Below are 27,515 nucleotides of genomic sequence, written 5' to 3' on the forward strand. Positions count from 1 at the left end.
TGGGCCCAGACCTCTCCGGCCTCTTCAGCACTGTGTTGCAGGCCTCCCTGCACCCTTCAGTCAACCAAGTGGCATTGTGAGTGGTGCTGCCTCTCCCTTCTGCACCAGCAACCACATGGTGCAGTGGGAAAAGCACCAGACTAGAGATGGCGAGCTCATGGTCCCAGGGGGCGGTGCTAGCATCATGTGGTCCCACATGCCCATCTGGCCTCTAAGTGACGCATGAGGCACGCAGGTGCTCAGGTCCTCACCTGACAGTGCCACTGAACAGCACCGGCTCTTGAGGAATGATGGAGAGTTTGCTTCGGAGGTCGGCAAGGCCAATATCACTGATTCTCACTCCATCAATCTTGATGCAGCCTCCAGATAACTCCACCAGACGGAAGAGGGCCATCCCCAGTGAGGACTTCCCTGATGAGTCAGAAGACATGTGAGAGAGGAGCTGTTAGCAAAGTCTGTGAGGACAATGCTGGTTTAGCCTCAGGGCAATGCCAACTATTTTTCCATTTCTATTCAGTTGTTATTTCAACTGATTAACTGAGATAATGTATAAAATGATAGAAAAATGCAATTAACTTTCCTGAGATACCAGGCAGACACCTTCAAATTACACAGCTTCAGCCTGAGAAGGAAGGGAAGGGACCATTCCATTTTCATTTTTTTTTTTTGAGACGGAGTCTCACTCTGCTGCCCAGGCTGGAGTGCTGTGGCGCGATCTCGGCTCACTGCAACCTCCGCCTCCTGGGTTCAAGTGATTCTTCTGCCTCAGCCTCTCAAGTAGCTGGGACTACAGGCACGCGTCACCATGCCCAGATAATTTTTGTATTTTTAGTAGAGATGGGGTTTCACCATATTGGCCAGGTTGGTCTCAAACTCCTGATCTCATGATCCGCCCACCTCGGCCTCCCAAAATGCTGGGATTACAGGCGTGAGCCACCGCGCCTGGCCGACCATTCCATTTTCATGAGAGTAAAATGGAAAAATGCCTCCTGGTCATCTTAGGAACAGGTGCACAGAGCTGAATGCTTCTTAGGCAAAGTTAGGAGAACAGAGATCTTACAGCAAGCAGTTGAGGGGCAAACCAGAGGACAAGATGTCTTTTTTCTCCCTACCCCCTTATTAGGGCTGAGAGAGAGACTAAGACAAGGCCTCCTGTTGCCACAGCAGCAGCTGGGGAATTGAAGAAGTTCCAGGGATAAATAAACACATACGGGAAGGAGGATTTGCCTCGACTCAATGAGTAGCTGTCAATGGCCCTACTGTGATAGGAAACTATGGCAGAGAAGCAGGTTTGGGGGATCAGTGTTATTACAGTAATCAGCAGAACAGGTTAACCAAATCTTCATTTGAAAAGTTTACATAAGTAATACGAGATGACATCATCAATCTCCCATAATCTCACTTCTATCATTTTAGGCACACTTCCTTTCGGTCTTTCCTCAGAGTTGAGATCATATCAGAAATGCAATATTGTAATTGCTTTTTTCACTTAACACTGCATTGGCCGGGCACAGTGGCTCATGCCTGTAATCCCAGCACTTTGGGAGGCTGAGGCAGGCAGATCACCTGAGGTCAGGAGTTCGAGACCAACCTGGCCAACATGGTGAAACGCTGTCTCTACTATAAATACAAAAATTAGCCGGGCAAGATGGCGAGTGCCTATAATCCCAGGTACTTGGGAAGCTAAGGCAGGAGAATCACTTGAACCTGGGAGGCGGAGGTTGCAGTGAGCCAAGATCGTATCATTGCACTCCAGCCTGGGCGACAGAACGAGACTCTGTTTCAAACAAAACAAAACAAAAGCATTGTATAACACTCAGTCAACCATCTTTTAAAAAAATTTTCAAGATAAAATTTTAGTGGTTGCATTCCATCATGTGCATGTATTCTTGTTCAGCCAGCCCTCTAAGGGTCAACATTTAGTTTATGTAAAACTTATAATAATGTTATGTCCTATTATCTTAGTGCTGAAACTTTACTGCCACCTCAGACAATTTCCTTGGGAAAGAATCTTAGAACTGAAATTACTGTGTCAAAGGATATAAACATTTAAAAGGTGCTCTCTCTACAGAGCCAAAAAGAAAAGAAGTTTGCCATAGTCCTGTCTACCTTTCTGCAACTTGGTTCCATGGTTTAGATTTAGAACTATGGTGTTTTAGCTGTTGAATCACTTTTCCTTGGCTGAACGCCTGGTTCTTGACCCTCCTACCTTTCTCGTGCCACCATGTCATGAAAGACCTCTTGTGAGGGCCTCATCGAGATCACCACGATGCTGTCTCTTCAGCACTCATGGAGGGCGCAAACAGCCTGCCTTGCCCCAGTGTCTACAGCCACGACCCCACTGTCGGGATCTACCCCCTAGGCATACCTCTGTCTAACAGCCTAATGGGAACCTGAAAAACACCCATAAGACTTGGAAGAAGTAATGCCCAGGAAACTTGGAAAAAGCTGTATTAGGCCCCATCTTCCTAATGCAACAATCCTCACATCCTTCTACCAGAAACGAGTTAGGAAACCTGGTCCGTCTAGCAGGATAGCTCTCCTCCTAGAAATGAGTGACTCCAGGCCAGTGGGCACAGCGGTTCACACCTGTAATCCCAGCAGTTTGGGAGGCCAAGGTGGGTGGATTACTTGAGGCCAGGAGTTTGAGACCAGCCTGGCAAACATGGCAAAACCCTGTCTCTACTAAAAAATACAAAAAAAAAAAAAATTAGCTGGGCATGGTGGCATGTGCCTGTAATCCCAGCTACTCCAGAGCCGAGATTGCACCACTGCACTCTAGCCTGGGCGACAGACTGAGACTCTGTCTCAGGAAAAAAAAAAAAAAAAAGAAATGAATGACTGTTCAGGGTTGGGGGACTCAGTTACTGGCCCCTTTCCCAGATAGGAGGGGAGGAGACATTCCCTCTGGGCCGAGGCAGGGCTTTAAGATGTAAGCTAAGGAAGGAATGGTGCCCGAAACAATGGGTCAAGTTGTTCCACTTTAACAAAAGGTGCCTAGGTTTGGACCACCTGGACTGGAAGACTTTAGAGTCCTCTGAATCTGACTACCTTTGCACTGATGGAATGTGCTGGTAAGAAAGGCAGTGAAGTCCTCAAGATGGTGTCCTTGACTGACATGACCACAGGAGAGTTTCCAAGTTACCTGTGAAACTTGGAAGAAGCTCTATTAGAACCGGAGTGTAAATCAGGTTATTATTATTATTATTATTATTATTATTATTTGAGATGGAGTTTCGCTCTTGTTGCTCAGGCTGGAGGGCAATAGCGCAATCTCAGCTCACTGCAACCTCCGCCTCCTGGGTTCAAGAGATTCTCCTGCTTCAGCCTCCCGAGTAGCTGGAATTACAGGCATCCACCACCATGCCCAGCTAACTTTCTGTATTTTTAGTAGAGATGGGGTTTCACCATGTTGCCCAGGCTGGTCTTAAACTCCTGACGTCAGGTGATCCAGCAGCCTGGGCCTCCCAGAGTGCTGGGATTACAGGCGTGAGCCACTGCGCCTGGCCACTATGTTCTTTTTCTTGTTTCTCTTCTGTCACTAACTACTGTTTAATGAAGTTGTGGTGCTTGTTTTGGCCTATCTCACCTGTGTTAAAGGGAAATCATAAGAAAGGACATCAGTCAGCTTTCAGGGGAGCAGTGTACCCCTGGGGACGAATGCAGCAGAGGGGCTCAAGGGAGAGAACAGTAAAAAGGCTTGGGGACAGTCACCCTGCTTGGCTAAAGATTCCCTTCCAGCATGAAAGACCTGGAGCAATGTCTTGTTTTGATGTGAAGTAACTCCCTCAAACAGAAAGCAGGAAATGGCTTTTTCCTTTTCTTCCTTAGAAAGTTCTTTAAAATCAATTGGCCAGAAAAGACAAAAGGTTTTTTTTTTTTAATGGCAAGGAAAAAAGCTAGAAGAGTTTTGATGCCAAAGAAGCATGGAGCCTAGAAAACTAATGAAAACTGAATCAAAGATACCTCTTATACAAGGATAAAAAGGACAGTAAAAGAAGACAAGTTCAGTCTTTGGAATGCTATTCAGGAACGAAAGTGAGAAAAAAGGGGCCGGGTGCAATGGCTCACACCTGTAATCCCAGCACTTTCAGAGGCTGAGGCGGGTGGATCATGAGGTCAGGAGATCGAGACCATCCTGGCCAACATGGTGAAACCCTGTCTCTACTAAAAATACAAAAAAATTAGCTGGCGCCCCTGTAGTCCCAGCTACGTGAGAGGCTGAGGCAGGAGAACCGCTTGAACCTGGGAGGTGGAGGTTACAGTGAGCTGAGATCGTGCTACTGCACTCCAGCCTGGCAACAGAGTGAGACTTTGTCTCAAAAAAAAAAAAAAGAAGTAAATTACTCAAGTCCTGACCCTAGAAATCTAAAGAATCTACAGTTAACGCATTTCTTTTCTTTTTTTTTGAGACGGAGTCTCACTCTGTCACCCAGGTTGGAGTGTAGTGGCATGATCTTGGCTCACTGCAACCTCCGCCTCCTGGGTTCACGCCATTCTCCTGCCTCAGCCTCCCAAGTAGCTGGGATTACAGGCATGCGCCACCACACCTGGCTAATTTTGGACCTTTAGTAGAGACGGGGTTTCACCATGTTGTTCCGGCTGGTGTTGAACTCCTCAGGTGATCCACCCGCCTCGCCCTCCCAAAGTGCTGGGATTACAGGCATGAGCCACTGCACCCAGCCTACCGATAGTTTTAAAAGAAGGCCATGAAACAGCATGTGTCAATGACCTCATTTTTGTAAACCTACATATTACTAGAGGAAGCCTAACAAGATAGCTACCAAAATGTTACCAGTGCTTCTCTCTGGGTAGCACAGTTGTGGGTGCTGCTCCTCTTTCGTACTTGGCTGTGTGCCCCAGTGTTCTGCATTGAGAATGTGCACATTTATGACTGTGAAAAGCACTCAACGTCATCAAAGTGGGGTCAACAATAATCCTAGAAAATTGGTTTCAGTAGGGGGCTGAGACACTAATTGCTTATCAAACAAACAAGGATCCGGTTTAAAGGGGTGAAAGTGATATTTCATAAACTGCTACGTCCCAATGGATTCAAAGAAGGCTTTGCACATCCTTACCTGATCCTGTCCGCCCCACAATGCCAATCTTCTCTTTAGGTTTGATCGTGAAGGATACTTTCTTTAGGACGAGAGGGAGGTTTTCTCGGTACCTCATCTCTGCGTTCTCGAAGGTCACCTCTCCCTCCTGGGGCCAGTCAGGGGAGGGAGCCTTGTTCTTAATTCTGGCAGGTGCTTCCAAGGACAGAGTCTGGGGAGACAAGGGTGGCCGGTTCAGACTGACCACAGATTCTTGGGGAGCTGCAGGCTTTATCACAGAGAAATAAAACCAGGACAACCATAGCAGCCACACAGAGGTAGCTGCCACCCTGTCACCTTGCTAGGAAAGAATCCCTTGGAAGTAAATGCTTATCATCACTAAACTCGACAGAGACAGAGCACAATGGCTACTAAGTGTCATGGCTACTAGCAGCAGCCTTGGGGGGGAAGTGGTGTTCAGACTACCTTTTGTCTCAAGGAACTATTCTACAAAGCTGCCTTGGGGGCCAAAGGAAAACCAACACGGGCAGACATGAGGCCTTCCACCCCTCCACCACAGCAGTTTTCACTGAAATTCTTTGAGATACGATTCTACCATTTGATAATCATTGGCTTAAATCCAAAGGAAGAAAACTAATATTTACTGAACATCTGATTGGATCCTGGCATTCTGGCATGTCTTAGTCAATCCAGGAGACACAGACTCTAATTCTAATTTTGCCACTGTGTGACCTGGACAGATCACCACTTCTTCTGCATCTTAGTTTCTTATCTGCAAATTGTGGAGACTGGATTAGATGATCTTGAGAATCTATTCCAGCTCAAAATGCTGTGATATAACTGCTTGGGTAATTTTTGTCATCAACAATCATATCTCATGATCTTTTAAAACTCTCTGGCAATTGGCCATGGAGTATATAGCCTTATGGGGGAAGTAAGGGCCAAAGACTGTAGCACTCCGGGGGGTTAAGCCTAAAGTCTAAAACTCCAAGCTGGAAGGACTCTGTGTTGGGACAGTCAGTGGGAGGGCAGGCCTCTGAAATGTGACCAGTTTCAGCAGGGTTCACTTGGTACCACCACTGACCATAATCCTAACCTCTCCAGCACAAGGCTCTCGCTAACCATAACATTAACTCGAACACTGCACATATGTACACACACGGGTCATCTACACACCAGGACAGTGTGCAAAGAGGCTAACTTCTAAACATGAAAGAAGAGCTATTACTAGATACACTGGGCAGCCACCTGCCATCCTTTCGGAGAATAAGAAAGTTATTCATTTGTAAGCTTAAGAAATATTCTACCACTAATGAGGCTCACTGTCAAAACAATCAGTGAAGCACATCTCTGTTAGAGAATCCAGTTTACATACACTCAGTTCCCAATTGAAAGAGTAATTTTTCAGGCCGGACACTATGGCTCCTGTCTATAATCCCAGCATTTTGGGAGGTGGAGGCAGAAGCAGATCGCTTGAGCCCAGGAGTTTGAGACCAGCCTGGGCAACATGGCGAAACCTATCTCTACAAAAAATACAAAAATGAGCTGGGCCTAGTGGTGCATGCCTGTAGTCCCAGTTACTTGGCGGGGCTGAGGTGGGAGGATCACTTGAGTCTGGGAGATCGAGGCTGGACTGAGCCGTATTCACGCCACTGCACTCAAGCCTGGGTGACAATAAGACTCTCTCTCAAAAAAAATAAAAAAATAAAAAATAAATTAAAAAAGGAAAAAAAGAAAAAAAGTTAACTTTTCAAAACTATGTTTCAAAGTCAAGTGGTGGGAACTCAGAATATACCCTTCACATATAAACAATGACACAGATGCTTGTAAAGTCTCACAGCAGTTCAATAAAATAGATAACTCTTAAGAATTGAGTTCAATTTGAGAATCTAACTACTCATGATGCTGCTTCTTTATAAGCAAATTTGTCCAATCTGTGGCCCTTGAGCCACATGCATCCCAGGACAGCTTTGAATGTGGCCCAACACAAATTCGTAAACTTTCTTAACACATCATGAGATTTTTTTTGCAATCTTTTTTTTTAAGCTCATCAGCTATCGTTAATATTATTTTATGTGTGGCCTGAGACAATTCTTCTTCCAATGTGGCCCTGGGAAGCCAAATGATTGGACACCCCTTGATATGGTTTGGCTCTGTGTTCCCACCCAAATCTCATCTCGAATTGTATAATAATCCCCATGTGTGAGGGGAGAGGCCTGGTGGCAGATGACTGAATCAGGGGGGTGGACTTCCCCCTTGCTGTTCCCGTGACAGTGAGTTCTCAGGAGATCTGGTTGTTTGAAAGTGTATGGCACTTCCCCCTTCTCTCTCTCTCCTGCTCTGCCATGGGAAGATGTGCTTGTTTCCCCTTCACCTTTCGCTATGATTGTAAGTTTCCTGAGGCCTCCCAGCCATGCGTCCTGTTAAGCCTGCGGAACTGTGAGTGACTTAAACCTCTTTTCTTCATAAATTACCCAATCTCAGGTAGTTCTTTACAGCAGTGTGAAATGGATTAAGACATCCCTGTAGGAAATTGTTTAAGAGTTCCAGTTAGGACAGCAGCAAGATGCCTGCCACCCACGGCGAGACGGAAGGGGTTCCTGGGGAAAGGTGGGAAGAGCTGGATACTCTGGTATCAATTAAATTTACTCGTTTGTAAGTTGGGAGAGCAGTTTAGAATTAGCTATGGAGCTTTTCAAACTATAGAAGCCTGGGTCCCACCCCAATCCACTGCAACAGAATCCAGAGATAAGGCCACGTTTGTCCTGCCAAAAGCTCAGCAGGGGGTCCTGATGGCCATCCCTGATTAAGAACAATTGGACTATAGTAAGAATTAAAAGAATACATGGTTTTAAACAGTGTAAGGAAAATGCTCCATTAGTCAGTTAAGCTGAACTGACAAGGTTCTGAACATTCTGGAAATTAGCCAATGAAGTTCTCAGCTTGACATAATTTACAAATATACTTAGAAACTCTTACAGTAATCTCTTTCCCCTTCCAAGCACAGTTGAGAGATTGCTGGAGATCTGTGGGATTAGATAGGCAGAGAACACAAGCCTCCTCCTTGTACACCCAGCTGAGGCAGCAAAGGGTAAACCAACTCCAAGAGGAGTCAGATCACGGTAAAAGGCCTACAGCAGTCTGACCTTAATGTAGTGATTGATCCTCTCCACCGAGGTGAATCGAGCTTCTGTCTCAGATGCCAGTCTGACCGTAAACTGGAACAGCCCCGTTAACTGATAATGGAAAACAACAATCAAAGAGATAATTCATTATCAATACACGCCAGGCCAATGCTGGAGAACTTCCTTCATCTAGAGGACCACTAAGAACTGAGCACACGCAGCAGCTGGTCTTAGGGATCTAGTCATTCTCTTGGCTTTTAAGACATACCTGTTACCCCATCAACTGCAATGCTCAGTGAATGCGGGCAGTATCATGGCACTGCTGGAACCACTTCCTTGTACCCAAAGCCTTTCTATTCATCTTTACATTTCCAATAACACATATCTGCAACTGATTCACTTCTGGACTTCCTACTTGTATCTGAGCCTGTTTGTGGGAGTCACAACAAATGGAGATATCAACCTATGAGCAACTAGTAAGAATGTTCCCAGGAAAGTCAAATCAGATACATAATGCTGGGAAATGAGTGAGTCTGGAGCCCCTGTGCTCCATAGACTGCGGAGTCTAAAAACAGTCTATATAATGCATTGTCTTCCCCAACCAATTGTCAAGTAAATTGCAAAATGTGGCTGGACATCTCGGGGTATCTGTGAAGACACATATCTCTGGGGTTCCTTTGACTATTTATTTTTATCTTCTCAATACAGAAAAATGTCAAACACACAAGAGTAGAAAGAGTAGTATAATGAACTCCCAGGTACCAAAACTCTACCATAAAAATGATCAACTTACAGTCAATATTGTTTCATCTGTATTCCCTTCCATTCCTACCCCCAACTCCCATATTATTTGGAAGCAAATCGCAGAGAGCTTATCTCATCCAAATATTTCAGCTTGTACCTCTCTAAAATATAGACTCCTTAAAAACATAATTCCAATACCATTATTTTAGAGGGTAATAATAATCACTCAACATCTTAAAATATCTAGTCAGTGCTCAAGTTCTCAACTACTCTCTGAGCTATTTGAAGACCCTCAATCATCCCTAGGGGCTAGAAGGGTTTATGTAGATAACAGTATTGGGAAAATCAGGGCCCTGAAAAGAAAATGCACGTAAGAAGCGTATTGAGTCTATAACATTTCTTAGAAGACTAGAAAGAGGCCAGAGATGAAATGGTGGTGAACACAGAAACCCACAATTAAGAAACTATTTTCAAGATCATATTTCTTTTTGAAGAAAACAGCATCTACTTGTTACACACATGCAACAGAGTTCGATTCCTTTATTCCTGGATTCCACACTTACCTCTCTCCTATCCCTACCTGCCCCAGTCAAATCCAGATTGTTACGGTCAAATCGGACCATGAGCAATTCTAGGGGTCCAGAGGTGAAATAATGGCTCAGGGTGGAGCCCCCCACAATCATCCTCTTTTACGGCAGCACACGAAGGGCTCAAACAAGCAAAGACGACGCTCCTATCCCAGAGACTGACCTGGACAGCATAAGAGATGGCGAGACCCGCATAGGCTGGGGGAATCTGCCCGTGCATAAGAACGATCATCAGCCCCGTGGTGGTGATGAGGGCGATGCTGATAAGGTCCAGCCGCACAGCCAGCCACCGCATCGCACACGTAAACAAGAAAAAAGGAGCTTGGTTGTCATCCAGCAGCTCCTGGTATCTGTGAGAAAGACAACACTTAATGGGCACAGAAAGTACCACACAACCCCGCGCATGGTCAAAGCTTCAGCGAATCACATGATGGAGGGCACGTGTTTAAATACTTCCTGTTTCTAACTGAGAGAATGCCCTGGAAACTCCAGGAGGGTATTCTAGGAATTCTGGAGGTATTCTAGGCCACATGCATAGGAGGACATTAAGTTTTTCTAATCTTAGTTACTCTTTAAAAACAACAAAAAAAATCCTATTAAAGATGTTACGGAAAACATCTATCTCAGCACAGAGTAAACATGGGAAAAGAGACTGAATAAAGAGGCTTGTGTTAAACTTTAGAAAAATATCTTAGGTCAGAGGGCATTTTCTGAAAGAAAGAAAGGTTACAAACGCCAACAGCAGAAATGGTTCAAGGTGAGGAAAAAGAAACTCAGAGTGAATATGGGAACACCGTAAGTGTGTGCACATGCCGCCACCGTGCAGAATGGCACTTGTTCCCCAGCTATGGAGCCAAGCACCAGGAGAAGCAAGCTAAACCACAGCAAAAGGGACTCAGGCAATGTTTACTGCTACTGAAGGAGCATGGCACGGCCATCAGTAGGGGTCCCAGAGAGCAGACCAGACCCCTCTGAAGGCTCAGTGCACCATGTACAACTAGAACTCCAGAGCAGGAAGTTTTGCTGTGCAGATGTGCTTTGCTTTGAAAAATCACTTTTCCTCTTTCCAATAAAATATGTAATCTTTAGAGAAAATTTAGAAAAATGCAATAAAAATAGGAAAATGTAAAATTCCAGTAATCTCATCACCCTGTTAAAACCAGAGTTGATATTCCGCTGCATTTCCTCCCAGCAGTTTTTTTCAATGCACTGACATTTACTGTGTGTAGGTATATACACATGTATGTATTTAGTACATTTCACTTTCTTTTCTGCTTAAAGTTTAGGAATTATTTTTCTGAGTCATTTAACATTTTGAAAATAATTTTTTCTAAACTTTCTATTCTAAATTTTCTCTCTAAAAATAATTACCCAACTTTTGCAATAGGCAACATATATACAGAATAGAAAATTTAAAAGTTACCAAAGGTTTACCATGAAAGGTCAAGTCTGTCTCATTCCCATCTTCCAGCTACCCAGTTCTCCCTTCCAGTGGCAACTAACAGGTTTTTTTTTTTAATCCTTTCAGAGATATTCTAAATTTTTATTTTTATTTTTTTTTGAGATGGAGTCTCGCTCTTGTCGCCCAGGCTGGAGTGCAATGGCATGGTCTGGCCTCACTGAAACCTTTGTCTCCTGGGTTCAAGTGATTCTCCTGCCTCAGCCTCCTGAGTAGCTGGATTACAGGTGCCTGCCACCACGCCTGGTTAATTTTTTTGTATTTTTAGTAGAGACAAGGTTCCACCATGTTGGCCAGGCTGGTCTCGAACTCCTGACCTCAGGCGATTGGCCCACCTCGGCCTCCCACAGTGCTGGGATTACAAGCGGGAGCCACTGTACCCAGCCTGATATTCTAAATGTTATACATAAAAACACATACTCAAAGGTAGCATACAATATATTAATACAAACATCTGTACTCTGCTCTTTCACTAATATATGCTGGAGATCATGCCCTATCAGTATCTATAGAGTGCCTCATTCTTTTTAAGGGCCACATAGTACTCTATGGATATACCATAACTTATTCAACCTGTCCTATATTGAAGAACATTTAAGTTAGTTCCAATCTCTTATTAATACAAAGCTCCACAATGACAATGTACATAAGTTTCACAAATAAACAATACTCGATGCTTAAATAAAATCTACTCAAATGTCATGACTACCTTTTACTACTTTAAAAAAAAAGCAAAACTCTATGAAATATAGCTTTTCAGGACCAAGGCCAATAGACTCCTAATCTGTGGGGTTTGTTCCTTGTATTTTGTTTTGAGATGGGGTCCACTATATTGCCCAGGCTGGATTTGAACACCTGGGCTCAAGCTATCCTCCAGCCTCAGCCTCCTGAGTAGCTGTGACTATAGGCACATGACGCCGGATGCGGCCCAAATCTGTATTTCTGTTTTCTCACTTGCTCAGAAAGGAGTCCCGCCAAGCAATTGGATTTTAATCAGAGATTATTCCATTAAATCATGAATACCCTTGGTAATGAGGTTTATAATCCCCATCTCTGGCCTTGAAGAGCCTCCCGGACAAGTATCAAACGCTGGGATGCTGACTCCCCTTTGAGGCCTCTAGCCCCCATCAGGACAAACCTGTGCAGAAACTCCTGCCCTTTATTGTAGGCGTGGATGGTGGCAAGGCCCTGTATGCTGGACGTGATGTGGGAGAGGAAAGGTGACTGCGTGATATTGTCCAGACGCTTCAGCTCCCGAATCAGGACCCTGGAGAGAGAATGAGCTCCGTGTCACAGCACCTGCCCAGCAACTCAGGCTTCTCCGTGGCCCCAGCAGACATGAACGCTTCCTATTTACCTGGAGACAATGTGCAGGACAGAAAAGAGGATGACAAGGGGCCCCACTGCCACAAGGAACCACGGGAAGACTCCTGCGATCATTCCCACGCAGAAGAACACCAGGATAACGTTCTGGATGAACATCTCCGCCTGGAACGGCAGCCGCACGTCAACTGTGGAAACAAATAAAGGAGCAAGTGTCAGACGGTTTGGAAAAATGGAACTGAAAATTGAAAAAAACAAAAAGCGGTTCCACAAACTCTCTATCTGAAGTTTGTGATGTTGTCTTTAAACAGTCTGATCAAAGAAAAATTTAGAAACTTGGATGCTCTGATTTTTTTTTCGTCTCAAGAAAATCCTCTTACTCCACTCCCTTTTCTTGGTTCCCTTCCTGCCCCACTGCTTTAAACATTTTCCCCCTTTACAAAGTAACATATGCTTATTTTAAAATATTTGGAAAATAAATATGTGAAGAAGAAAACAAAAACTATATTCTTACCAATACCAATGAACTGCTGTTAACATTTAAGACATTTTTTGTCTTGCAAAATTTTTAAACATACATAAAAGTTAAAGGAAGAGCACAGACCCTTCAACAGTTATCAACTTTCATCTCTTTTCGGCTGTCTCCCCACCCCACCGCCTTTTTTCTTCTGGCTAAAGTATTTTCATGCAAATCCCAGACATGTTGCTATTATTTACTTTTTTCTTTTTTCCATTCATGTGTGAGCACATGCGTGTGTGTTTAGCAGAAACGGGAACATGTTATGTATCAGTTCGAGTATCAGGGATAGTTCTGATTTCTTGTTACCTCTGGCCATGGGTTTACAATGGCCTATCAATGCCTGAAACAAACCCCTTCCATGAAGGCAGCTACAGTGCAGCAATTAAAAACATTAGCTTTGGGGTCAAAAAGATCTGGGTTCAATTTCCAGCTTTGTCACTCAATAGCTGTAGATCTTGGGCCAGTTCCTTGACCTTTCCAGATAGCAGCTTTCTCATTATTCGAGGAGTGAAACAACACCAGCCTGACAGGCCTGCTGCGGGGATTAAGGTAACATGCATAAAACACTGAGCATGCTGCTTGCTACGCAGGAAGCCCCCTGTCAATGTCAGGGGCTTTACTGTTACTCTGAACGGTGGGGGTACAGTATTTCAGTTCTGGTGCAGGCACAGCCCATATAACAGCCAGAAAACCTGCCAGGTTGTAGGCATCCAGAAACCAATGCATTGCTTTAAAATCTGTGTGTGTTTCAGAATCTCAGATGCCTCTGTTCAAAGCCTTTCTGCTAACTCAATTCATTGAATTTATTTTCAGGTCAAACAAGACAGAAAATGCAGTTGCAATGTTCCTGGTGAAAACACCAGCAGCCACTGTGCTCTCAGGATCTACAGACAGACAGATCTGCACATTTGGAGAATCATCTAGAAGGCTGGAAGCACAGTGAGCCCCAGAGTATTAAAAAAAGGCTCAGTGAGAAATACCTTCATCCATATCTTTGGAAAACCTGTTGAGAATCCTCCCTGTGGGGGTCGTGTCAAAAAACTTCATAGGGCTTCGAAGGATCCTTCGGAAAAGCTCGTCATGCAGCCGGGAGGAAGCTCGCAGTGTGCCCTGAAGAGCAGAGCACAGAGTGGTCAGGGCCCAGGGACGGCTCTGTTCCTACTGGTCCAGAGAACCGCTCCGCAGCACATCCACTCCCAAAGCGGGGAGGTGCGAGGGGTCAGGAGGCACGGGTGGCAAGTGAGAATAGGTGGAGGCTAACGGAATATGAGTCATCTCAGCCAGGGCCATCCTGGTTAAGGGAGCTCCCCTACTCAGCATGAACTGAGAGATGCCACACCAAAGCCTGACCACAGGTCACCAGGGAGGAGGGCAGAGACCACCCACCAATGCATACCTTGACAAAGACAACTCCTCGAATGGCTTTCAGGATCAGCATGACTGCCATGGAGAGGGCGTAGATGCTGGCGTAGTACTGCATATGAGGATTGTCCTTCATGCTGTCACTCACCGAGGTCTCGTTCCCTCGAGTCACAGTGGTGTTCTGTTTGGAGCCAAAGTTCTATGAGGCCAGACTCCTAACGACTGCCAAGAGCCCCTGCTCAGCGCCATTCTCAGCTCAAGGGCAGGGCAGGGTACAGGATAATGACCCTGGGACCTGGTCATGGCTTTGTCCACCTCTTTTTTTTTTTTTTTGAGACAGTGTCTCACTCTGTCACCCAGGGTGGAGTGCAGTGGCGCAATCATGGCTCACTGCACCCTCTGCCTCCTGAGTTCAAGCAATTCTCATGCCTCAGCCTCCCAAGTACCTGGGATTACAGGTGTGCACCACCATGCCCAGCTAATTTTTGTATTTTTAGTACATACAGGGTTTTGCCATGTTGGCCATGCTGGTCTCGAACTCCTAGCCCCAAGTGATCCACCTGCCTTGGCCTCTCAAAGTGCTGGGATTACAGGCATGATCCACCACACCTAGCCCTCTTTCTCTCTGTTCTAATGTGATATGGTTTGGCTTTGTGTCCCCACCCAAAGCTCATCTTGAATTGTAATTCCCAGGTGTTGAGGAAGGGACCCGGTGGGAGGTGACTGGATCGTGGGGTGGATTCCCCCATGCTATTCTTGTCGTGACATTGAGTTCTCACGAGATCTGACGGTTTTAGAAGTGTTTGACATGTCCTCCCGCACACGCTCTCTTGTCTCTCTTCTGCCACCTTGTGAAGAAGGTGCCTCCTTCTCCTTTGCCTTCCACCATGATTGTAAGTTTCCTGGGGCCTCCCCAGTTATGTGGAACTGTGAGTCAATTAACCCTCTTTCCTTTATCAAGTACCCAGTATTGGGTATTTCTTTGTAGCAGTGCAAAAATGGACTAATACGTAACGGATGAGAGCAGATAGCCTGCAGGTGTCCTACTGCACGCCCTACTGCCCTTTGGGTTGGTCAGGGTTTTTTTCCTTCTGGTGAGGCTACATTAGGGACTCATCTTTTCATCCTGGAAAAATCTCTCTTTACAGCTTCTTTTAAGTGAAAACTAGAACAGTTTCCCTAAGAATAGCCAGGGAATAGGGAGAAACGGCCACATTCTTAGACATAGAACTTTCCCATTTATGAGTAACCTTACCCCACTTCCTTGCTTGATCCAGTAACTCAACCACCAGGTGCTGAAGGCGGTGCTGCCTACATTCAGCATGAAAAGGGCCATAATAACCAGGAATGCCAAGGGGCCCCCAGCAGCCTGGATGTAGACACCATATACTGACCAGGGCACTGAACCCTGCCCTTTCTCTTCCAGCTGCACAAGCTGCCCTAGGTAAGAAAAAAAGAAACATGGACTCAGAAGGGAAGAACTATTTCCACAAAACTAAGTCACCTGCAGAGCAACAGAATCGGACAACCTGCAGCTTCACAGGGGTCTAGATTAGATTTCCTCTTTGTCAGAAGCATTCATTCATCTATTTAACATTTACTGAGCACCTACCACGAACCAGGCCCAGGATGAAGCCCAGGAGCAGCAAAGAGGATGAAGACCAGGTCCCCACCCATAGGGACCTGGCTGAGGAGCCTGCCACAGACTGGTAGGACAGGCAGATCAATAATCACATAATTACAGTGAAATGTGCTCAATGTGATGATAGAGCTATACGCAGGGCAGCATGGGAACCCCTGGGAGGTATACTTGACCTATTTGGCTTAGGTGTGGGGTGGTTGGCAGGCACGTTTCAAGTAAGACTTTCTGTATTGCTTCTCAAAAGGTAAGCCACAGATGACCGGGTGGGGAAAGGAGAGATAGCAGGCAGAGAAAACAACACGAGCACAGGCACAGGGGTAGCAAAACACACCACCACAGTGATTCGGCACAGCTGGAACAGATGTGCACTTAAAGAATGGCAGGAGATGAGGCCGACTAAGCAGGCTGTGGTCACAGAAGAAAGGCTTTGAATTTTGGCCCCACAAAGAACTTCTCAACAGAAAGGGTGACAGGTGTGTCTGACTTCTGTTGAGCTAGGAAGGACCTGGGATGGCTGATATTGCCACACCAGCTGCCTCTGGGAGCGAGCAGCCTCTTTCATGCCTCCTGTGTTCCACACAAATAGCCTTTTCTGTATGTGCCCTATCGGGAAAAATATTTGAAAATGGAAGGTTACTGAAAGACTCCATGCAGGAAAGTTGGTTGGTCTCATGTTTTGTGTGTGTGTGTGTTTTTTTTTTTTGAGATAGAATCTCACTCTGTTGCCCAGGCTGGAGTGCAGTGGCGTGATCTCGGCTCACTGCAACCTCCGCCTTCCCGGGTTCAAGCAATTCTCCTGCCTCAGCCTCCCAAGTAGCTGGGATTACAGGCGCCCGCCATCACGCCTGGCTAATTTTTGTATTTTTAGTAGAGACGAGGTTTCACCATGTTGGCCAGGCTGGTCTCGAACTCCTGACCTCAGGTGATCTGCCCGCCTCAGCCTCCCAAAGTGCTGGGATTACAGGCATGAGCCACCGCACCCAGCTGGTCTCATGTTTTTAACTAGATCTCGCAGCTGACTGTGTGGAAGACAGGTTCAAAACGAGGCAGCTGTAACACTGTAGGTAAGAGATGATAAAGGCCTGAACTGGGGTTGTGATGGTGGGATGGAATTTCAGGAGGTAAATTCAGTAGGACATAGTAACTGGCTGGCTGCTGGAAGAGAGAAAAGGTTCAAATATATTCCTGAGGATCTCCCTGGCGCACTCAGATTCTTAACACTAATATGAGAATACAGAATGTAAACCAGAAAGTACGTTGAGATGGTTCTCAATCAATTTAGGAGTTAATTTTGCCACGGTTAAGAATCATGACCAGTGACGCAGCCTCAGGAGGTCCTGAGAACAGGCCCAAGGCAGTTGGATTACAGCTTGGTTTTATGTTTTAGGGAGACATGAGACATCAATCAATATAAGTGGGGTAATCACTGGTTTGATCCGGAAAGGTGGGGCAACATGGGGCAGGGAGGTGCAGCTTAAAGATCAAAGGTGAATTCAAAGATTTTCTGATTGGCAATTGGTTGAAAGGGTTAAGCTCTGCCTGAAGAGTTGAAATTAGCTTGAGCGGTGGGGGAGTGGTGGGGGACAGGGTGTGGACACCAAGGTTCTTGTCATGTAGATGAAGCCTCCCAGTAGCTGACTTCAGAGAGAACAGATGTGAATGTCTCCTATCAAAGGTGTCGGACACTCTGGAGAGACCTAGTAAAGGAAGGAGATTCTCTACGTAATGCAGAACTTCCCCTTCAACAGACAGCTTTGCAGAGACATTTCAAAATATGCATTTCTTCCAGGGCCCTGCTATCTGTCCTGTGATGCTCTATTATTTTAATAGAGTGAGGTTGGAATTAGGTATCTTACAGCTACAAAGATACTGTTCTGTCAGTCTTAGGATCTCTATATAAATGTTAACGCTCGTCAGTTGTGTGCCTGAACTCTAAAGGCAGGGGAGTATAATAAGGCACGTCCAACATTGTCTTCCCTTCATGGTCTGAATAGATTTTCAGGTTCCATTGGGTACCCTTGGCCTAGAGGAGAGTTTATTCAGTTAGTTGCAGGGCACAGAATTTAATTTTTCATTTGCAAGAGAAACAGCTATACAGGAAGATTTTCCCTGTTTTGTTTTTGAACTTTTATTTTAGATTCAGGGAGTACATCTGCAGATCTGTTACATGCAGATCCGTGTGTATATCACATCGGTTACATGCAGATCTGTGTATATATCACATCGGTTACATGCAGATCCGTGTGTAAATCACATCAGTTACATGCAGATCCATGTGTAAATCACATCGGTTACATGCAGATCCGTGTGTATATCACATCTGTTACATGCAGATCCGTGTGTATATCACATCAGTTACATGCAGCTCCGTGTGTATATCACATCGGTTACATGCAGCTCCATGTGTATATCACATCGGTTACATGCAGCTCCATGTGTACATCACATCTGTTACATGCAGCTCCGTGTGTATATCACATCGGTTACATGCAGCTCCGTGTGTACATCACATCGGTTACATGCGGATCCGTGTGTAAATCACATCGGTTACATGCGGATCCGTGTGTACATCACATCGGTTACATGCGGATCCGTGTGTAAATCACATCAGTTACATGCGGATCCGTGTGTACATCACATCGGTTACATGCGGATCCGTGTGTACATCACATCTGTTACATGCGGATCCGTGTGTACATCACATCGGTTACATGCAGCTCCGTGTGTACATCACATCGGTTACATGAGGATCCGTGTGTACATCACATCGGTTACATGCGGATCCGTGTGTACATCACATCGGTTACATGCAGATCCGTGTGTATATCACATCGGTTACATGCAGATCCGTGTGTATCACATCGGTTACATGCGGATCCGTGTGTACATCACATCGGTTACATGCAGCTCCATGTGTATATCACATCGGGTACATGCGGATCCGTGTGTATACCACATCTGTTACATGCGGATCCGTGTGTACATCACATCGGCTACATGCGGATCCGTGTGTACATCACATCGGTTACATGCGGATCCGTGTGTACATCACATCGGTTACATGCGGATCCGTGTGTAAATCACATCGGTTACATGCGGATCCGTGTGTAAATCACATCGGTTACATGCGGATCCGTGTGTACATCACATCGGTTACATGCGGATCCGTGTGTACATCACATCGGTTACATGCGGATCCGTGTGTACATCACATCGGTTACATGCGGATCCGTGTGTACATCACATCGGTTACATGCGGATCCGTGTGTACATCACATCTGTTACATGCAGCTCCATGTGTACATCACATCGGTTACAGGCAGATCCGTGTGTACATCACATCGGTTACATGTGGATCCGTGTGTACATCACATCGGTTACATGCAGCTCCGTGTGTATATCACATCGGTTACAGGCAGATCCGTGTGTATATCACATCGGTTACATGCAGATCTGTGTGTATATCACATCGGTTACAGGCAGCTCCGTGTGTATATCACATCGGTTACATGCATCTCCGTGTGTATATCACATCTGTTACATGCAGATCCGTGTGTACATCACATCTGTTACCTGCAGATCCGTGTGTACATCACATCGGTTACATGCAGATCCGTGTGTATATTACATCTGTTACATGCAGATCCATGTGTATATTGCATGACACTGAGGTCTGGGTTACTAATGATCCTCTCACCCGGGTACTAAGCATAGTACCCGGCTTTTCCCTCTTTACACATATAATGTTTACAAATCTCGGAATAAGCCTCCCTCATGCCTTGAGCACTTTAAGAGTTGTGAGTAGCCAGGTTAGTGACTATGTACAGAAGAACATATGTTTGTTAATGATATTCTGATTTTTTACTGCCTGTGGTAAGAACTAACAAATGTCTCAGCCTTCTGTGCTGTTTGTTTTTTGGGGTGTGTCAATAAGGTATCATAAACCACACCTGAATTCAAAATCCCATACCTTTTAAAAAAAGAAATAAAAGAGGCAGGAAGTCAGGATGATCAACTCCCAATACCAAACATCTCCTGCAGTTTCTTTCTTTTTTTTTTTTTTTGTCAGGATCTCACTCGGTCCCCCAGGCTGGAGTGCAGTGGCTCACCTCGGCCTCCCAAGTAGCTGGGACCACAGGTATGTGCCACCACGCTTGGCTAATTTTTATATTTTTTGGAGAGAAGCGGGGTGTGCCATGTTGCCCAGGCTGGTCCTGAACTCCTGGGCCCAAGCAATCTTCCCACCTCAGCCTCCCAAAGTACTGGGACTACAGGTATAAGCCACCTGTGCCTGACCTCCTGCAGTTTTAAGGATAAGGAAGTAGCAACAGGCTCCGTCTCCAAAGCAATGGCAAACCCAAGAAAGTCCCTGGATTCAAAAGGGTGAGGTAAGGAGGTGAAGCAACAAAGAGATTAAAACAAGACCACACATGTCTACATCTATACAGTACACACACACACACACACACAGTGTTTGTGTGTATTTAAATTGACATGCAACTTAAAATTCAAAGGTGAAAATGCCCACATTATTGCAAATATCTTCCCTTAACTCTCAAGATTTGTTACTGTTGATAACATAAAGGGCTTAAGAAACAGGATCAAGGGCTCTGGACAGGAAAAGCCAAGTAGGAAAAACCCCTCTCTGTCACTCTTACTCATAGTCCTGGTGCTATATTGTCAGGAAAAGGTGACGAGTCTACTGTTCTAACACGGGTGCTTCTGAGGACACAGGTATTCTTAGAGCCAGAACACCTCTGATTTGGTTGGGACTTTTCATGAGCAGAGGCGATTCACTGGACGGAAGGGTGTACCTGTACCCACCATTCGATTTTTCCTTACTCAGGATGACTCAGTTCTAATTACCTAAACCTGACCCCACCCTGCACAGGAGAAGACATGGGTCTGAAGGTGACTCTCACTGCCCTGGTCTGTTTAAGCAAACAGAAGGTGCCTCGTGGTCTCCCAGTATTATATAAGAACTTTGTTTTCCAGAAATGTAAGACCAAGTATTTATATTGTACACACACTGCTATCAAACATCATGAATTACTTACTACACAAGTTATTTCTGATAAACTTTGATGACAAATCTAAAAATTTCAAAAAAGGCCATTACCTTCCTCTGGCTTTACTGCTTTTTCCTTCTTTACTGATCCTGTTTTAGGACCCTTGTCTTGTGACTTCTTCTGTGAACCACTGGTTTCCTTTTTTGAATTGATCTAATAATATTAAAAAAAAAAGTCTCCAGTCATGTTAGCCATCCAGATGAATGTCCACAGGATACATATTAGGGAATCATCAATTAAACTGCTATTACTGAAAAAAGATACATCCAACTTCTTAAAAGGGTCACCTATACTCATTTCTTGTACTTCCTCATCTCCTTAAATTTTTAAGATTTAAAATTTAGTCCACTGACATTTGCTCTCCCCAGTCACTAAACTCCAAACACAGTAACCTTTATTCTGCTCTTGTCCATTCCAAGTTGCACAAAGTATTAGGCACGGGGTCATTTCCATTCCTCCTCTCTGAGCCCACATCACTAAACCAAATCCATAGATCTGATCATTTCCCACTGCTACCACAGGATAAACATAAGCTTTTCCACCTGGTTCTGTAGGACCTCCATATTCTGGCCCTGCCCTAATCCTGCAAGCTCCTCTCCCATCTCACTGGTGTCCACGGCCCCTACTCTGAAGCCACACTGGACTTCACACCATTCCTTACACCACACTGCAATTTCCCATTTCTCTACTTTTGTCCACACTCGTTCCTCCACTTGGAATGCCCCTCCCCTTGTCCCAATCGCAGTCACAGTTGTCCCCATTCAGATAGATTCAAGTCTTCCATTCTTCATGAGGCAACATACTCCCCGGAAAGCTCACCCTCCCATTCGCCCTTAGGACTCCATTAGTACTATACATGTGATGTGGTGTTGTAAGCCACATTTGTAAGTGCTTGTAAGAGCATAAAAGCATCGGTCTTCCCTAGAACACTGTGAGTCCCTCAAGGACAGAGATGATGTCTCTCACATGGTTACAACCTGCACAGGCCCTACCCCTGAGAACTGCCTATAACAGGGCACACAGGGACTCAATAAACAGCCATCAGGGTTCTACCTGAGATAACAGAAACTACTTAATGCTCTCCTTTCCAAGTTTCTCTTATGTCTTTTTTTTTTTCTTGAGATGGAATCACGCTCTGTCACCCAGGTTGGAGTGCAGTGGTGCAATCTTAGCTCACTGCAACCTCTGCCTCCTGGGTTCAAGCGATTCTCCTGCCTCACCCTCCCAAGTAGCTGGGATTACAGGCACCTACCACCACACCTGGCTAATTTTTGTATTTTTTTGTAAAGATGGGGTTTCTCTCTATGTTGCCCAAGCTGGTGTCGAATTCCTGGGTGCAAGCAATCTGTCCACCTCAGCCTCCAAAAATGCTGGGATTACAGGCAAAAGCCACAGCACCTGACCTGAGTGCTTTCAAATGTATGCAATATTTAATTTCCCTATCTTGGCACTTTATTCACTTGTTTATTTAAAAAAGAGCTTCATAATGCTTCAATCAGGTGGATGGAGCTTAGGAAACTAAGCTGTGAATGAACAGCAGCACACATCTTCTCTGCTCTCACTGAGCCCATATCCTTCTCCCTGCCATTGTCATATTAGTAAGTTCTCAGTGACAGAAGACCTCAGCTCACCAGCCCCACAATCCTGCTCTCCTAGAGCAGAATCAGTATGTGAACTAAGGCACAGCAGTCTGTTCACCAGAAAACAGGGCCCCAGCCAGTAAGACACAGACACTGGATTCAGCTGAGGTCTCTCCATCACTCACTCCGGCTGTGTTTCCCTTGCAGAGACAGAAGGGGACACACGCAAACACCATCAGATCTTACCTCAACTGGCGGTGTCTCTCCCAGCAACAGGTTATTAAAAATGGTAGCATAGTCACCATTTAAATTCATCAGTTCCTCATGGGTGCCTCTTTCCGTAATACAGCCCTCTTTCATGAAGATCACTTCATCACAGTCAACCAGGTACTGAAGGCAAAGGCAGAGACAACACAATATGCTAACTGTTTGTGCAAATACATTCAAACACCCATACATTAGTTCAGTGGTTCTCTACAGGAGGCGAGTTAAGCTCCCAGAAGACATTTGGCAGCATCTGGAGACATTTTTTTTTTTGAGGCAGAGTCTTGCTCTGTCGTCCAGGCTGGAGCACGGTGGCGCAATCTCGGTTCACTGCAATCTCCGCCTCCTGGGTTCAAGCGATTCTCCTGCCTCAGCCTCCCGAATAGCTGGGACTATAGGCACGCAGCACCATGTCTGGCTAATTTTTTTGTATTTTTAGTAAAGATGGGGTTTTGCTGTACAGGTAATCCGCCCATCTCGGCCTCCCAAAGTGCTGGGATTACAGGCCTGAGCCACCGCGCCCAGCTGGAGACATTTTTGGTTGTCACAACTCGGGGGAGAGGTACACAGATGCTCCTCAATTTACAATGGGCTTACATCTGATAAACCCAACGTAAATTGAAAATATCAGAGCTTAGCCTAGCCTACCTTAAACATGCTCAGAACCCTTACATTAGCCTACAGTTGGGCAAAATCATCTAACACAAAGCCTATTTTATAATAAAATGTTCAATATCTCATGCAATTTTTTTCAATACTATGCTGAAAGCGAAAAACAGAATGGTTGTATGGGAACCATCATAAAGTCAAAAAACTGTAAGTTGAACTGTAAGCCAGCGACTGTCTGTACTGGTATCTAGTGGCTAGAGGCCAGGGGTGCACAAAGCAGCCCCACACAACAATGGACTATCTGGCCCAAAACGTCAGTGGTGCCAACACTGAGAACCCCACTTCAGTGTATTGTGCCTCGTGACATAGTATAAGGAGCAGTTCCTCCAGTTTTTTTCTTTTCTTCTTTTTTTCTTTTTTTGTGACGGAGTCTTGCTCTTGTTGCTCAGGCCGGAGTGCAATGGTGCAATCTCAGCTCACTTTAACCTCCACCTCCTGGGTTCAAGGGATTCTCCTGCCTCGGCCTCCTGAGTAGCTGGGATTGCAGGCACGTGCCACCATGCCCGGATAATTTTTGTATTTTTAGTAGAGATGGGGTTTCACCAGTTGGTCTCGAACTCCTGACCTCAGGTGATCCGCCAGCCTCGGCCTCCCAAAGTGCAGGGATTACAGGCGTGAGCCACTGTGCCTGGCCGAGTCCCTCCAGTTTTTCACATGAATCTGCTGATGGAGCCACAGGAGCCCTGCATTAAATTTACACCCTTTCACTGCACTCACAAATACACATAATTATGACTTTCTTTGGCAGAATGGAGGGTTTGCCCCCTAAACGTGACAACATATGTGAGCCAGATGGCAACATCCTTGAGCTGCTCTCCAAAGTGGCTGCTTATGATGGAATGGCAGAGGGAGAAAAGCTTGTTTTCCCAAAACAGTTCCCACTTGCATAGAGATGTTAACACAATGCTTTCCAAACTATCTTATACCCATACTCCATTTTTGGCCCGCTCCTCTCAGCCCTTTTACTTGCTGATCTATATGCAGAAACTGATATGCTCCAAGGATCTCTGATTTAGATGGCCATCTGTTACACTGGTACAGTGAGCTTTATTGGTACAGGGGGCTAATTTGCTAAGAAAATGAAACCTTGATTCCAGGAATTTCTAGTTATAACACAAGGATACCTGGAGCAAACCTACCTCCCTGTTTCTGATTTCCCAAACTCAGGCAGGCAGCCGAGGGAAGAAAGAACCATACCTGTAACTGGTGGGTAACAAACAGAACTGTCTTGGACTTGAGATGTTTCCGGATAGCACTATTGAAGATGTGGTTGCCCACATGGGCATCTAAGGCACTGAGGGGGTCGTCCAGGATGTAGATGCTCCTGTCACTATACAAGGCCCGGGCAAGGCTGATCCTCTGGCGCTGCCCACCGCTCAGGTTGGCTCCTCGCTCTCCAATCTACAAGAGCCCAGAAGCGTGGTGAAGCCTCCAGCGCAAGTCCAGAACAGAGCAGAGGGGTCACCCAGTCACTTCTCTTCTTGCCCACCCAGACCAGCTCCTGTCAATTCCCCGCAGATGAACTGCCATGCTGATTCCCCGCAGATGAACTGCCATGCTGATCCTTCAACGAAGTGGGGGAGTTGGCCCAGATGCCTCTTCCTCTACCACTGCCATCTGGGTACCGATCAATCCTACATCTGGTCTTGCCAGTCCACCCGGATGCTCCCCCTCCAATCCATTCTCCACATGGCAGGAATATCTTTCCAGAACACAAAGCTGACCATCTCCCACCCTTGCTTAAAATTCTTCAAGAGCCTCAAAGGATAAACCTTGAGTATCCGAACATGGCATACAAACCAGACCCTTTGCCACCCAGTTCCCCAGCAGTTCTCAGCCTCCAGTGCACAATCCCCCTTCCACATCCTGGGACCTAAGCCATTTGAAATTATGTGTATACTATGAACATGACAATGTCATGTGCTTGCCTCTACTTTGTCTGCTCAGTTGTGGCATCATCTCCTCTGAAATCTCCCCCAACCTCTTTCCCGCTAGTACCCCAAAGAGATGGGGCTCTTTTCATCAGATTATTTTGTGCCTATTTGTTTGGGTGTCTCATCCTCTTAACTGTACACTTCTTTACGTGCAGATTATTGTCTTATTCCTTTATATTCTTAGTGCCAAACAGTGTCTGCACATGTCACTGGGGCATAATAAACACCTAATAAATGTTACTAAATGATTAAACGAATAAATCAGTTGTCAAATATTCAATTAATTCAGAGGTTTTCAAACTGGAAGTTGCCTCAGAAATCCCTGCAGGGTTTGTTAAAACAGACCTTTGCGCCCCAGCCCTAGAGTTTCTGATTCAGTAGGTCTGGAGAACAGCCTAAGAGTTTGTGTTTCTAACAAGTTCCCAGATGATGCTGATGCTGCTGCTGCTGATCTGGGGACATGGATTTAAGGACCTCCAAAGTAATTTAACCATTCACCAAATCTGGTTTGAGGGATTTAACTGAAATCAGCTAAATAAAGGTGCCAATCCCAGAGACCTTCAGGGCAATTCATGGGAGACAAGTTTTAACACTGAAGAGCACAAATTAGTTCCAAAGACAAGCCTCTGGAAACTGCTGCAGGGCAGAGACCCAAAGAAATGTGGATTTGTTCTAAGGGCTCTTTCTAATAGAAAAGGGCTCTCTTCTACAGACTATCTGAGTTAAGGAGGTTGGCAAAATCAAGTTCAAGGAAGACGCTCAACATGCACACGCTTACTTGTAGTTTTAAAAATATCTGGATAGAATAAAAAACATCAACTCTGAGTCAACAATAGGATTTTGTTTACAATCCCCGAGACACAGAAAATACTTACAACCTTAAAACAAGCAGTGTTAACATCCCTGCCCTAATGGACACATGCTTTCCTAACACAAAGGCCTAATGACAGCCTAACTCCCTGTGAGGCTCTTCTCCCAAGCATTTCACATGCACTCCCAGGAGCAGCTCTGGCCCAGCTCTGCCACTCTGCTAAACGCCTGGTCAGGGGCGGAAGGCCTGTACCTCCGTCAGGTCGCTGCTGGGAAGAATGGCCAGGTCAGGCCTCAGGCAGCAGCTGTTGAGCACAGAGTTGTATCTGGAGGACACAAAGAGACAGCGTTAGGGACACGGCGGGAGCAGAGCCTGCCGACTAGGGCTGCCTTGCATCTCACACGGCCAAGATGGAAAGCATGACAGAAGCCAAACATTCCTTGCCTTTCTTCTTCATATTCCTTCCCAAACAGGATGTTGTCTCTCAGAGTAGCATTGAGGATCCAGGCCTGCTGGGCCACATAAGCGAAGGTTCCACTGATTGCAATGCTGCCCTCTAGAAGCGTCATCTAGGGAGAGAGACACCATCCAATGGCATCATAACTCAAAACCATCACCCTATGCCAACGGAACCCCCACCTTCCACAATGGAATCTAGCTCTGGTAATTTCCCGGGATGCTTTTTGGACCCAAATCCAGATTCCACCTTTAATTCCAAAGAGAGCTAAGCAGCAAAGAAAATCAAAGTTCTCCTTGCTTATGTGTGATGGGAGCTCAGCATAACCTGTAACTTGAAGGAGCAAACACTTCCCTCTGCAGCCCATTTGCTGTGTGCAAACTGTTTAAATTAGGAGAAGCACAGCAAGAGGTTCTTGCAGAATTCTCCTGGAGAGGATGCTGTAGGGGTTTCCAGCTAATCCCTGCCTCAACATGGGGGCAGGCCAACTCATCCAAGGCAATTACCTAGGATGCTGGCTAGACCAGTTGCTTCTATGAAATGAGGACCAAGGGGAAAAAAAAGTCCAGGTTAGACATCACCTAGTATTTATAATATTTACACAGTGTCCATTTACCAATGATGGACCTTGCCTGCCCACAAGCAGTGATGAACCATGTGCTTTGAAGTTTGTGTTCAGTTGCAATGGTTTGATATGAACTGACTTATCCACTTTACCCTCTTCCATGATTTCCTTTGTTTGGGACTGATAGTAGACATTTGTCTTGGTTTAGGGATGCTACAGCTTTGAAGCAAAGTTTCACTAACCAGCCTGTGCAGTACTTGTTCATATAAGCTGGTCTTCTCAAACACCCTCATACAGCGTGTACACACACAGGTGTACCTATGTCCACCACAAACTGGTAGCACTCT

General features: G+C 45.5%; 1 protein-coding gene across 5 annotated transcripts in view; it reads right to left on the bottom strand.

Moving 5' to 3' along the window:
* ABCC5 (ATP binding cassette subfamily C member 5) overlaps positions 1–27,515 on the bottom strand; it is a 97,299-nt gene that overhangs the window by 18,092 nt on the left and 51,692 nt on the right. For all 5 annotated transcript variants that reach the window (XM_031009247.3, XM_031009248.3, XM_055381984.2 and 2 more), the window contains 14 exons: positions 26,591–26,715; positions 26,399–26,471; positions 24,599–24,802; positions 22,715–22,858; positions 20,939–21,041; positions 15,433–15,617; positions 14,212–14,358; positions 13,796–13,925; positions 12,330–12,483; positions 12,111–12,239; positions 9,677–9,863; positions 8,204–8,293; positions 5,079–5,268; positions 252–411 (listed from right to left, as the gene is read on the bottom strand). In XM_031009247.3, the coding sequence (XP_030865107.3) occupies positions 252–411; positions 5,079–5,268; positions 8,204–8,293; positions 9,677–9,863; positions 12,111–12,239; positions 12,330–12,483; positions 13,796–13,925; positions 14,212–14,358; positions 15,433–15,617; positions 20,939–21,041; positions 22,715–22,858; positions 24,599–24,802; positions 26,399–26,471; positions 26,591–26,715 (2,021 nt within the window). The remainder of the gene's footprint in view (positions 1–251; positions 412–5,078; positions 5,269–8,203; positions 8,294–9,676; positions 9,864–12,110; positions 12,240–12,329; positions 12,484–13,795; positions 13,926–14,211; positions 14,359–15,432; positions 15,618–20,938; positions 21,042–22,714; positions 22,859–24,598; positions 24,803–26,398; positions 26,472–26,590; positions 26,716–27,515) is intronic.

The sequence above is a fragment of the Gorilla gorilla genome, chromosome 2, assembly GCF_029281585.2.
Source record: "Gorilla gorilla gorilla isolate KB3781 chromosome 2, NHGRI_mGorGor1-v2.1_pri, whole genome shotgun sequence".
NCBI classification, from domain to species: Eukaryota; Metazoa; Chordata; class Mammalia; order Primates; family Hominidae; genus Gorilla; species Gorilla gorilla.